General features: G+C 40.4%; 1 protein-coding gene across 1 annotated transcript in view; it reads left to right on the forward strand.

The window, feature by feature from the left end:
- The first annotated feature begins 1,044 nt into the window (after window positions 1-1,044).
- Window positions 1,045-13,703, forward strand: part of HDAC2 (histone deacetylase 2) — a 30,273-nt gene continuing 17,614 nt past the window's right edge. Inside the window, exons 1-2 of the mRNA XM_023219037.1 lie at window positions 1,045-1,575; window positions 12,383-12,495. Coding sequence (XP_023074805.1) covers window positions 1,524-1,575; window positions 12,383-12,495 — 165 coding nt within the window. The 5' untranslated portion in view covers window positions 1,045-1,523. The remainder of the gene's footprint in view (window positions 1,576-12,382; window positions 12,496-13,703) is intronic.

The raw sequence follows: 13,703 nt of genomic DNA on the forward strand, positions 1-13,703 counted from the left end.
AAAATACAGAGGAGGGGGCAGAGGGAGGGCAGGGGCCACCCTGGACGTTTCCTAAATCTCTTGGGGGTGAGGTTGGGAAAAATTGCTGCTTTAAGCATGAACACTTTCGGGATTTTGAAGTAAAATAGCAAATCAAAAAGGGTATTTTTAGTAGTGGCTCTAAAATTCCAGCATCAATACAGCCTTTTTTTTTTTCTTTTTTCTTTTCTTTTTTTAATAGGGGTGTATTGCCGGGGAGGGGGGAATCTTAAATTATATAATCGGAATGGGTGCTATGAAACAGGCTGTTAGCCTCTAGCCCTCACCTGCAAGGTGGCTGGCTTAAGGTAGGTGCTTGATAAATGTGTATTTACTGAACACAGGAACACATGTATTCATAACTTCCAAGAGTTTCGAAAGTCTTTCTGCTCCAGTCTTCCAGTGTCTAGGCAGCAGCATCGCTGCAGAGTGGAACAGCAAGGGTGCACGGAGTTTGCGGAATGAGTTCAAAGCTCCAGACATATCAGTTAGCAGTAAGAAAAGTTCCTTAATCTTTCTCCATCTATGATGGAGTACAATTACCACTTACCTCCTACAGTTGTTGGGAGCCTTAAATTAGATTATTATAAATAGATTATCAATGAAATACAAATGCAAGTACTTAGAACTGTATCTTATAAATGAGCTCCACAAATGCTTATTAAAACCCGAGCGGTACCCTCTCCCCTTAACATCAGTAATAGGTCCCTTTATACCTCATACCCATTACGGGTCAAAACAATAATAATAATAACAACTAAATATATGAACAAACGACAAACGAGAAAACTAGGCTACCAGGCACTGAGGCGATGGGCCGCAGCCCGGCGCGGTCGTGGGCCCAGAAGGGGCGCGGGAGTGGGCTCTCCCCGCCGGGCTCGCGGCACGTGGTCGGCTCGCGCGGGAGCTTCGCGGCAGTGGGGGAGGGGAGCAGCGTGGGACGCCGACGAGGGGTCCAGACTGCCAAGGCTACGAGGTGCCGACTGCGCAGGCTCCGAGAGAGGCGCAACCACTGCGTGCAGACTTGAGGGGAGAGAACGTTCACCCGGCTGCACGCTCCCTGGATCTACTTGCGCAGCCAAAGCTTGTCTTCTTTCTCATTTTAAGACTGTGTATGGCGCCGCCTTGCGCAGGTTGTTCACCCTAAGAGGGACTCTAATCTCGAGCCCAAAGCGGCCTCCTTCTCCAGCCGTGTCCCTTCTTCCCCCGCGGAGACCGCAGTGGGCGCGCCCACCTCCCTGCGGCCTCCGGAGGTGGTTTGGTGGCCCCCTCCCCGCTCCAGTGTCGCTAGTTGGTGCCGCTGCCACCCCCGGTTCCGAGCTTTCGGCACCTCAGCCTTCCCGGCGCCCCCTCCTCTCCTCCCACCGACCTGCCCTTCCCCGCGGGACTACCGCCCCCACGTTTCCCTTAGCCCTTTTCTCTCCCGGCCGAGCCGCGGCGGCAGCAGCAGCAGCAGCAGCAGCAGCAGGAGGAGGAGCCCGGAGGCGGCGGTGGCCGGGGAGTCCATGGCGTACAGTCAAGGAGGCGGCAAAAAAAAAGTCTGCTACTACTACGACGGTGAGCTGCGGGGCCGGTGTCCGGGTGGGCGCGCGGGGCCGGGCGCTGGGTTCCGCGGCCGCCGTCGCGAGTGGGCGCCGGAGCTGAGGGGTGGGAAGGAGGAGGGACCGACATTTGGCCGCATCTTAACCCGTTCCCGGCCCGGCGCGGTTAGAACGAGACCGTCTTCCTCGCGCAGCACCCGCGGCTCCTGCGAGCGGGAATCGGGGGGCCGCCCCGCTTGTCTCCTGCCTCTCCAGCTTCGTCCATGCCGTCCGCAGCCTCGAAGGTGGCCGCTGCTGGGGACGGCGCCGGCCTACCCCGCCTTGGTGGTGGCGGGGAAGGGGGCGGCCCATTCTCTCCTCTCTCCCGCCCACCATTGGTGGCAGCGCAGGTTTGGGGTGTCCCGCATAGGCTTCCTATGCCCTCGACGCGTCCCCCGCGAGGCAAAATTTCTACTCCGGCCTTGACTCTACACAAAGCCCCGCGGCCGCGAGAGCTCCGCCCCTCCCGTCCCCTTCCCCCCTCCTCGCCTGCTCGCCTCCCCTCCCCTGCGTTCGGTCTGGCCGGAGCGTCTTCTCCTCCGTCGGCTTCCACTGTTTCCCCGGACCCCTCGAGGGTGGGGGCTCAAGTCTGGCGTGTGGCTTTATCACACCCATGTTTTGCGTGGGCTCCAACCCTCTCCTTTGTTCGCTGGATTCTTTGAGCGCCTCTTTCTCAGGATTCAAATGGAAGGGCTCCACTTCCTCAATAATAGTTCGGGTTTTCCAGTTTCAGGCAGAAAGCCTTCGCAGGAAATAAGAGGTGGTAGGGAGATGTGCAACTGCTACTGCTTGTGTTGTAGATCAGACTCGATGGGTCCTGGCTCGCCTCTGAGGGAGGTGGTTACCACCCACTTCTTTGTTTCTCTTTGTTCGATCGGGAAGTCGACCCTGCTTTGGGGATTTAGAGAGCAGTGGTATCTTGCAAACGCTGTTCCTAGGTGGTGGGCGTCCTGGTGTGGGAAAACTTTGAGAAGTGGGAGAAGTGCAGAAGTACTAAATATTCTCATAAGGTAAATTTGAGCTCACCGTGTAGTGAATTACGAAAGTCAGATAATTTAATTTTAAGCATTCTATAATTTGGAGTATGAGCAGTAATATTAAATCTTCGAATCCTGTTTCCTGTGTTTCCTTGCTCAATGGAGTAGTAACCTGTTTTACAGATTTCACAAAGGCTTGGTAAGTAGTTTCTAGTAGGTTACTCTTGAGAGAAGGGATTCCAAAATTTAACAGAGAACCTATCCTAGGCTCCTTGACCTGAAAGTCCTGATTTGTATGAAGCAATACAAATTTTGGAAGCTGTTTCTTACATTTGGTGTATTGTAAATCACAATATCTTAGAGAGGTAAGACCCTAGAGCACCAGCTTAGAATAAATCTGCCTTTAACTTGTAAATGGCCGTACTATCTCTTTTTAGTTAAAAAGGATTAATCTTTTAATGACTCTTGCATATAAAATAACCACCTATGTCATTTGGAGAAAATCTGAAATCTTACAGAAGAAATCTGAATTGTCTGATCTGCGATAGCTAGGACAGAATAATAACCCTACTTTTAAAAAATGAGTTTTCAGAGGACCAGATATGTGTTATATAAATTGATTTGAAATTATGCCATCGTGGAGGGGTGGAGATGGAAATACATTTTAATTTCAACATGATTTACATTGCATATTTTGGGTTATTCTTGCCCTGCGTTCCCTGATCAAATTGGAAAGGAAGTAACCCTGTGTATAAGTTAATTTGTAGAATTACCTTGTTTATAAAGTTTAGAGATTTATCCTTGTCAGGGCTTGGAGTAAAGAGGAAAGGTTTTGGGTAGGGAAAGTGGTACTGAGGTTCTTCTGGAAGCTGTCAGTTGTGTTGGTAGTGATGGGCTCTGATGAATTAAGCTGCTTGTAATTTCTTGTCACTACAGTGGAACCCTAGAACCAGGAGGGTACACTTGAGTAGCAGTTTCTGAACAGCTCTCTTGTCCTGGGCCCATTTGTGATAATCTTTGTTGTGTGAATGGGAGCAGGCACTGGTCCCCGGGGAAGGATGCAAGCTTGATAAGTAGGGTGGAAATATTTGTCTTGTGATTGTGACTTAATATAATACTTTATTGTAGCCCATCCACCTGCTTTACCTGATGGCCAGCAACCAAGTGAATAGCTGATAGTTTGGAGATCTCTGGTGGGTTATTTTGTCTTTTGTCTGTGACTCACTTTTTTTTTTAAAGTAGAGTTCTTAGTTGCTTATATTTCACATAATCTGAATTTTTGTGGGAGTTAAAATATTTTGCAGAGATTATTAAATTTCACAGGTATTATGCTAATTATTAATATGTGATAGCGTGCTGACCTCATCCAAAAACTTACATTTTTATTACCAGAGAACACTGTTTTATCAGCTTATAAAAGTGGCAATACTAATTCTTTTTTTATTGTGAGGAAAGAATGCAAGGAAAGGAGCTTCTATACCTATGTGACTTTAAGGTATATAACATGGATTGGATTGGGAATGGGTTATATCTGTAGTAATAGGGTCTGAATGATCTGCTAGCCTAGGTTAGATGGTTTTAACTTCTTGGTAAAGGAAGTAGAAGGAAGAAAGTGAGTGAAAAAGAAAAGGAGGGAAGTAGCAAATTCTATAACCATAGGAATCCTACCTTTAGGCTTCCTGGGGCTGTTAGGCACACTGAGCCTCTTGGCCACACAGAATGTCTGCCACTGAGGCTGTTTGCATCTTAATGAAAGAACTTTTAAAGATATACATATTGTTCTCTGCACATGTTATGTAATCTTCAGGTAACTGTTTAGGTCACTGAAATGTTGGTCCCAAGGGAACCTTCAGACATTGATGGATACTAGGTATCCTTAAACCTTTGAAGAAAAGTAAGAGAAGTTATTACTTCTGTGACTGTAGCTATTGACCCATGCCTCCAAATTCCCAAAAACATACTTCTAAATCATGTTCATTCTTTATACACTAGAAGATCATCAACAATCTGTAAAATGATACAGCTAATTAGATAGTCACTAAGATCCCTTCTGGGCCCTAAAACGATGTGATTTTTCTCTACTTAAATATAATTAGCAGCCAAGCTGTGTTAGGCTCTAGTTATAGTACTCACATTTTTAATACTTTATCTAGACATGTTTAACTATACTTTGTTTTGAATTAATCTTGAGGCCAAATATATTTAGTGCCTGTTTTTATGGTGTATACAGTATAATAGGGTTTATATACCTAATTTATGTAACTATACACAAATTGCTCTGTGCTTTTTTTTTTTTTTACTACTCTGAGAGGGATGCATAATCAGATTTGGAGACAAGTGGTCCAGGAAAAAACACTCAAAGACTGTATACAGATAAAACTATATAAACATAAAAGTTGTGAAGATTAGACCAGATGTGGTGGCTCAAGCCTATAATCTCAGCACTTTGGGAGGCCGAGGCAGGCGAATCACCCAAGGTCAGGAGTTCAAGAAGAGCCTGGCCAACATGGCGAAACCCCGTCTCTACTAAAAATACAAAAATTAGCCAGGTGCAGTAGCAGGCACCAGTAATCCCAGCTACTCGGGAGGCTGAAGCAGGAGAATGGCTTGAACCCAGGAAGTAGAGGTTGCAGTGAGCCAAGATAGTGCCATTGCACTCCGGCCTGGGCAACAAGAGCGAACCTCGGTCTCAGAAAAAAAAAAGTTACCAAGATGATACCTCCCAATGTACTTCTTTAGCAAATTATAGAAATTCTACTTGGCAGTCAACGATTGTCAGATTTTCTTAGACTTGTATTTAGGAGTGGTACCGAAGTCTTTTGCCGAATAACCTTTAATACAACTGCATAGATTCTTAGCTGTAGTATAAATCTTTATTATCCGTGAAATAGGTAATCATTTCTTTGGAGGCAAATAAGTGCTAAATTAATTACAGCAGCAGTTCATAAATACCAATAATACTAATTACACAATAAAATATGACTAAATAAGACTGAAATTTTCCTCTACTTCTCTTTCCCCCAGAAATCTTTTGCTTCTCTTTTCTTTCAAATTTTACCTTATCAGAGATGCTTTCTCCTATTACCTAAGTCCCTGTTACTGCCTTATTTTTCTTCCTTTCGGTTGTACCATATAACTTTTGTCTCTCTCCTCACTGTAACATAAGCTTCATTAGGACAGTCTGTCTGTTTTGCTTGTGTCGGTATCTTCGCCAACTACATTTAAAAACGTAGCTTTTTTTTTTTTGGAGTTAGTAATGAATAAATGATTAATTCCTTATACTTTTTTTTTTTTTTTTTGGAGATGAAATTTTGCTCTTGTTGCCCAGGCTGGAGTGCAGTGGTGTGATCCCGGCTCACTGCAACCTCCACCCCACTCCCGGGTTCAAGCAAATCTCCTGCCTCAGCCTCCCAAGTAGCTGAGATTATTACAGGCACATGCCACCACGCCTGGCTAATTTTTGTATTTTTTAGTAAATACGGGGTTGTACCATGTTGGCCAAGCTGGTCTCGAACTCCTGACCTAGGTTGATCCACCCGCCTCAGCCTCCTGAAGTGTTGGGATTACAGGCGTGAGCCACTGCGCCCAGCCAATTCCTTATTAGAACACTTTCATATAACGTTCCCTCTAATTCTTGGAACTCCTCTAGACTACCTTTAGGTAGAATGGGTGGCATTTTGGCATTTTTTGTATTGTTTAGATGAAAACAGATTCACATTTCTGTTTGGTGCAGTCTACCACTTTTCCTTTTCCACATTGACTCTAGTTTTAATGTCCAAGGAGAGATCAACATTCGGAATCTTTATTTTTCTTTTCTCCTTTTCAAAGAGTTTCCTCTGCTACCAAACAAACAAAAATCCTTAACAAAAACTTTAAATGCTTCTGTTGACAAATCCTTAAAGGAAAACACTTGGGATTGGAGAAGGCATCTCTTAGGGAATGTTAATAAATTTAAACTTGGAAGAATTCAGATAAGTCTAAGAACTTTTTTGTACTGGTTAGTAAGCCTTATTCCTCTGTATTTCAGTAGCAGTCTGCTTATAGTTACTTGTTCATTAAGCCAGCTTTGGGTTCAGACATATCAAATAGGCTTAAAGTTCCTACTGTGTGCCAAATAGACAAAAGATTGCTCAAGTCCTAAGAAGGAAATAAAAGACTGCAGGTATAAAGTAAGAGAGGGGGCTGGGTGCAGGGGTTAACACCTGTAATCCCAGCACTTTGGGAAGCCGAGGCGGCAGATCACGAGGTCAGGAGTTCGAGACCAGCCTGGCCAACATGGTGAAACCATGTCTCTACTAAAAATACAAAAAAAGGTTAGCTGGGCGTGGTGACAGGTGCCTGTAATCCCAGCTACTTGGGAGGCTGAGGCAGGAGAATCGCTTGAACCTGGGAGGCGGAGAGGTTGCCGTGAGCCGAGATCATGCCATTGCACTCCAGCCTGGGTGGCAAGAGCAAGACTCTGTCTCAAAAAAAAAAAAAAAAAAAAGTAAAAGAAAGGGGACCTTTGATAGGGTAATCAGAAAAGGGAAGGCCTGAAGGAAGGGAATGGGCCAGCCTTAAAAACAGTTAACTACATAAGGTATTACAAACAGCAAAGCCAGATAGTTATTAATAGAACTTGGTGCACTTAATGGGAAGGAAAATGAGGAAAGTGTGGAGTCCCATGTTAGGCAGTAAAAGGTGGGACTGCACAAAACTGTGTAGTAAGGAATTTGACTTTACCCAGAGGTGGAAAGCCACTGAAAGTTTTTCAAATACAGTGCAATTATTTATCTTCAAATAATTGGCAAGGAGATGTGGAATATAGGCTGGAAGCAAGAATTGAATGCGTATTAGTCCATATAAAATGTAATGGTTGCATTTTAGATAGAAATAGACACATTTAAGAGAGATTTGGGCCTCACACCAGTAGAACTTTTTGATGGATTAGAAATGGAGTTGGAGCTGGGGGATGGTGGTAGAGAATAAAGCATGACTCGTAAGTTTCTGGATTGAGCGGGTAGGTGGTATGTGGTACTTACTCACTAAGGTTGGGAATACTAATAAAGGGCTGTTTTGAACATCTTGTATTTGGGATCCTTATTGAATTCAAGTGAAAAGACTGAGAAGAGCGTTAAGCTCTGTGAGTTTATAATCCAGAGAAGAGACTCTAGACATAGAAATTGGGGATTTCTCAGTTTATATCAGGTGAAGTATTGAGACTGAAAAAGATACAGCATAGACAGACAACGGGTCCCAGGACTTAACTCCCAAGAGAAGAGACTTTAGGGCAGAACTGTTGTTCACTGATGAATCCAAACACTTAGAACAATACCTGCTTGGCACATGGTAGGCTCTTGATTTATTAAATGAATGGATGAACTGAAAACCCTTGATCTTTAAAGGTTGATGGTGGAGTGGCCTTGGGCTAGGAGTAAAATCCAAGAAAATGGTATTATGGAAGCCAAGGCTCCGAATGTCTCAAGAAGTGACTTCCTTGAAATATGTATTAAAGATGTGTTAATATGTATAAAAAATGGATAGTGGGCTAAGTAGTCTGGAAGACGAAAATAATACACTTTTTTCTTGTTTTTTTTCTGAGTATTTTTTTTTACAGTCAACTTATCTTTGGGTCTAAAGGTACATTTCACAGTTCTGAAACCCAAAATGACCTGAAAATTGCAAAAAATTTTGGTAACTCATTTGGAATCAAAATCTTAACCTGAATAAATGTGAGGCTATTTATGATCTTTATTCCACTGTGAATACTGTGAATATTCACACTTTTTTGCCGCAGAAATATTTGTATTTGATTATATCATGCCACCCAAACTCTAGGCTATTACATAATATATGTTAGGTGTACCATATCTCTACAAAATCTGAAAAAGTGTAAAATTGGAAACCTATCTAATTTCAAGGAATATGGATAAGAGATTGTGGACCTTAGTAGACACTTCCATTCTGTTAGCTTCTTGAAGAGTGAGCAATTTGTAAGTTTGCAGATAAATAATTCTTTACAGTAATTTCTTTGCATTGACAATTAAAGTTTGTTGTGTTCAAGGAACCACCTTGAGCTGATTTTTCTGGATGTTTATTTTATTGGTAAAGTATTTTTATGTAAAGGTTGAGTATCCTTTATCTGGATTCTTGGGACCAGAAGTATTTCAGATTTGGTGACGTTTTGCAATATTTGTAATTATTTACCAGTTAGCATCCCTAATTCGAAAATAAAAAATTTGACATGCTCCAGTTAGCATTTGCTTGACCATTAAGTTGGTACTCAAAAAAATTCAGATTTTGGAACATTTTGGATTTCAGATTTTCAGATTAGGGATAATCAATCTGTATTTTGACGAAAATCAGTAATGTTTCAAATGCCCAAATTATTAATACATTACTGACCATGTAAATGATGAATAAAAATTGTAGGGTCTTAAAACTTCTTAGCCTTTTTATGCTTTATGCAAAAGTGGGCCAGGCACAGTGGCTCATGTCTGTAATTCCAGCACTTTGGAAGGCCGAGGCAGGCAGATCACCTGAGGTCAAGAGTTCGAGACAAGCCTGGCAAATATGGAGAAACCCCGTCTCCACTAAAAATACAAAAATTAACCAGATGTGGTCGGACACCCTTGTAATCCCAGCTACTTGGGAGGCTGAGGCAGAGAATCTCTTGAACCCCAGAAGCGGAGGTTGCAGTGAGCCAAGATTGCGTCACTGTACTCCAGCCTGGGCAACAAGAGCGAAACTCCATCTCAAAAAGAAAAAAAAAATGAATGCCTGCAAAGTAGCCATCTAGAGAATTGTGAGATACAGAATTAGTGGGAAAAAGTTGGAGATGGTTATTTTATAACCCCTTTGTATTTTAGAAGAATTTTTTTTCTTTGATACAGAGTCTCTCTGTCACCCAGGCTGGAGTGCAGTGGCACGATCTCAGCTCTAAGGTTCAAGTGATTCTCCTGCCTCAGCCTCCTGAGTAGCTGGGACTATAGGCACACGCCACCACACCCGGCTAATTTTTTGTATTTTTAGTAGAGACGGGGTTTCACAGTGTTAGTCAGGATGGTCTCAGTCTCTTGACCTCATGGTCTGCCCGCCTCGGCCTCCCGAAGTGCTGGGATTACAGGCGTGAGCCACCGCGCCCAACCAGAAGAGTTCTTGGTTAACCAAATAATTATCTGTAGCTTGGCTGCCCTGTATACATGTATCATTTAGGTTCTTTGTGTATTCTTTGTGGGACTGGGGTCCCTAAATTTCAACAGAGAAACTTGTTGAACTTGTTGAAAGCTATGCATATTCGTGTACAATTTGAGGACCCTATTAGTAAAAAGTAAATTACTCTGATATATTAGGTACATAGTTTCTCGTGTTCATTTTCTTTAAATTAACCAAGACCCAAAGCCTTTATTTAAATTATTTATATTTCATATTATGTCTGTTTTTTTTCAGCCTTCACCCTGCCATTTCTAGTGAATCTGTAAGTGCCTTTGGCATTCCGTGTTACTACTTAAGAACATTAGCTGTGAGCTGCCCTGCCAGAGTTTGAATCTAGCTCCTTCACTTGCTAGCTATGTGACATAGGCAGTATTACCTGACTTGTCTGTTTCTCATCCTTCTTTCCTGTTATACAATAGGAATAATGTAATAATACCCACATCATAAGTTTATTGATAAGATTAAAAGATATGTGAAGTACTTAGAATAGTACCTTCTTGTAAGCACTCAACAAGTGTTAATTACTGTTTTTTGTTTTTTGTTTTTTTTTTTCCCAAATACACTTGCTCAGAAATTGCTACTGTAGACTCCAATTATTGGGGCCTGGGGCTTTTCACTGGATTTTCAGTATGCGCATAACTAGAGTATTTGATGTTATGACGTGGTAGATGTTAGAGACATTTCATTTGGGTAATTCTTACACAGAGGCAGATAGATGGAAGTTAGTGTTTAGTTTGTGTCTTTTCTATTTTAGGTGATATTGGAAATTATTATAAACAGGGTCATCCCATGAAAGCTCATAGAATCTGCATTTCTAGTGAAGACTAGACTTTATTTTTACTTTAATGATTTCTTTAGTAGTGATAATTAAGAAATGCCTTCCCTTGTATTAACTTAATTACATGATGCTTTATAACACTAGTGGGTTTTCCATATCTAAGAATTGAGGAGACCAGGCTGCTTTCAAGGAACTGTATATCCCTTGTATTGTCACAGTGTAAGGTAGAGCTTTATGGTAGATTCTTTCTTAATAGGTAGTTTTTTTTCTGCATTCATTGCCTCTTAATTATAATTGCAGAGGAATGTTGCAAAGGGCCATGGCCCTGCTTTACTAAAGTCTATATTGTTTCTTAGCCTTGTTGGCACCTGCGTTTAAAAAGGTGACTTTCCCTTTAAAAGACCTTGTGTATATGAATTGTTTTGAGAAGAGAGCTGTGTTGAAAATGAAGTTAGGTAAAATTAGAGGTATGATATCAACAAAAGCAAATATTTGGGTTATTAGAAGCATGGATTTTGTAAAAGCTGATTGCTTCTCCTGGACTGTTATCAAATATGTAGAAAAGAGGACCAAAAAGTTTTGGGGTTGTTTCCATTAAACAAACAAAAGGTGTATTTAGGGAGGACTTTGAAAGATTTAGTGGATAAATTGCATTCTTTATCCGAGCTTTTATTATAATATATAAATCTGTGTTGAAATGATAGACTTCAAACCATTAAAATAGCTTGACTCTCCTGACCCTGTGGGGGATTGGTTCCAATACCTCCACCGATAGCAAAATTCATAGATGTTTAAGTTCCTTAAATAAACTGGTATAGTATTTGCATATAACCTATGCATATCCTCCCTTACACTTTAAATCATCTCTAGATTACTCATAATACCGAATACAATGCAAATGCAGTGTAAATAGTTGTTCCACTGTATTTAGGGGAAGATGATAAGGAAAAGAAGTCTATACGTGTTGCCAACAGACACCACCATCGATTTTTAAAAAATATTTTCAGTCCTCAGTTGGTTGAATCCACAGATACAGAGGGTTGACTTTATATATTTAAGAGACTTCTTGTTATTTACTATTACAAGAAACACTGGAGCTTTACCTAGAAGTATTAATTTTATTGAAATTTAGTTGATGAAAATCTGTGATTTTGGTGTTATTTTCTCTTTTAAATCTTATGCATAAGTTTAAAGACGTTGTGATATATAAGATGCCATTTAAAAAGACAGGCTAGGAATTATAACTTTTTAGTCATGAAGAATGAGACAGTATTTTTATCACCTTGCAAAATGTCATGCTGTGTCTTAGCGGAGCAAAACCTCATTTAAGACCTAAATTTCAGTTACCAAAACTTCCCTGATGGGCCTTAATATGGACACAGTATGTTTTAACATGCAAAACGCCAGTGATGAGATTTCTGAAATGCCAGCAACGCATCCAAGAAGCAGTATTTGCTGAGAACATTTTAAATCATACCAGTAAAACTCAGAGAACTTACCATAAGCATCTGAATTTGCCAGAGAATACTGAAAGCAGGCATCACTTCAAGGAACAGAAATTTTAAAAACTGGGGGTAACTAAAAATCAGAAAAGCTTGCTTTCCTTAATCTGCAGATAAATGTAGTGTGTAATAACGGAGTCTTCAGCTGGTGAAAGTGTGCATAGCATCTTGGTCATCTGATATAGTTTGAAAGTTGCAAAATCTAAGTTACTAAGGTTTTAAATATATTTTGTTAAGTAGTAAATGCCTTCTAATGATAGATATACATAAATTCAAATAATTCATGCAGAGTCTCTTGTCTGTATTGTTTAGTTTGTGTCTTTTCTATTTTAGGTGATATTGGAAATTATTATTATGGACAGGGTCATCCCATGAAGCCTCATAGAATCCGCATGACCCATAACTTGTTGTTAAATTATGGCTTATACAGAAAAATGGAAATATATGTGAGTATTCCTTTTGATACATATTCAGCACTGATTTTTTTTTTTTTTTTTTTTTTTAGCTACTGTGAAACTTTGTTATTCCCCTTTGAGGGCATTTAGCAGATGAAAAGATCTGGAAGAAAACAAACTTCTTTTTTTGTTTTATTCTTAGGAAATGAATAAGAATGAGAGCTATGGCCTCTTTTTTCGTCTTCCTTTAACCATTTAAAAAAGTTCCCCCTACCCTAGGCTTTCATGTTTCTAGAGAACAACTCCGTATAGCATATTAACTATTTTTATTACAATCATTGGTAACCTGCCTGTGCTGCTGAAAAAACTCTTTTTGTTTTATTCTTAAGAGATGTGTAAGAATGGGAACTATAGCTTTTTTTTCCCCATCTTCCTTTAAGCATTTAAAAAGGTTACCCCTACCCTAGACTTTCATGTTTCTGGAGAACAACTCAGTATAGCAACAACTCAGTGTGGCATATTAACTTTTTTTTTTTTTTTAACAATAATTGTTAATCTGACTGTGCTACTGAAAAGAGTTGACCTGCGGCTGTTACAAAATAATTACACATAAAATTAATCCCACATATATTTACAGGGCATATAATACATATAGAATACTGTGTTAGTGGCCAAGCATAGTACAGATAACACAAGTGCAACAGCTGCCTTAATGTTTTTGTAGATAAAGATGAGGTTATGTGTAAACAAATACAGACACAACAATTAATTATTTGGGGAGAAAATAAATATTTAAAGCAATTAATGTTAGGCAGTATATGTGAATATGTGAATTTTCAGTTACATGTAGACATTTAGAGAAGAGGGGAAGTTAGAATAAGACTCAGTCTGGAAGTCTTGTGGAAGAATTGTGTCATATGTGAAATTGAGCTCTTCAGAACAAAGAAGATTAGGATAGAAGAAAGGACGAGAGGTCATGAACAAAGATTTAGAATTGAAAACTCGTTTAGTGAGTGATTTCATTGATGAAATCAATGGATGTTTTATCATGTAAAAGGAGAGAAAGTAGAGTTTATGAACATATGGATTTGACTTTTTACTCGACCTATTTCCACTAAAATAAGGAGTGATTAAATCATAGTTGATAAGCCTGTGTAATGCTTTTAAAGGAGTTTGAATTAGTTTTGAAATTGATTACTGTTTTCTAAAACACATGTATAAGTTTGGGTTGGTTTTGGAATTTATATATTTTGTTCCGG

This window comes from Piliocolobus tephrosceles, chromosome 5 (assembly GCF_002776525.5).
Source record: "Piliocolobus tephrosceles isolate RC106 chromosome 5, ASM277652v3, whole genome shotgun sequence".
Classification (NCBI taxonomy): domain Eukaryota; kingdom Metazoa; phylum Chordata; class Mammalia; order Primates; family Cercopithecidae; genus Piliocolobus; species Piliocolobus tephrosceles.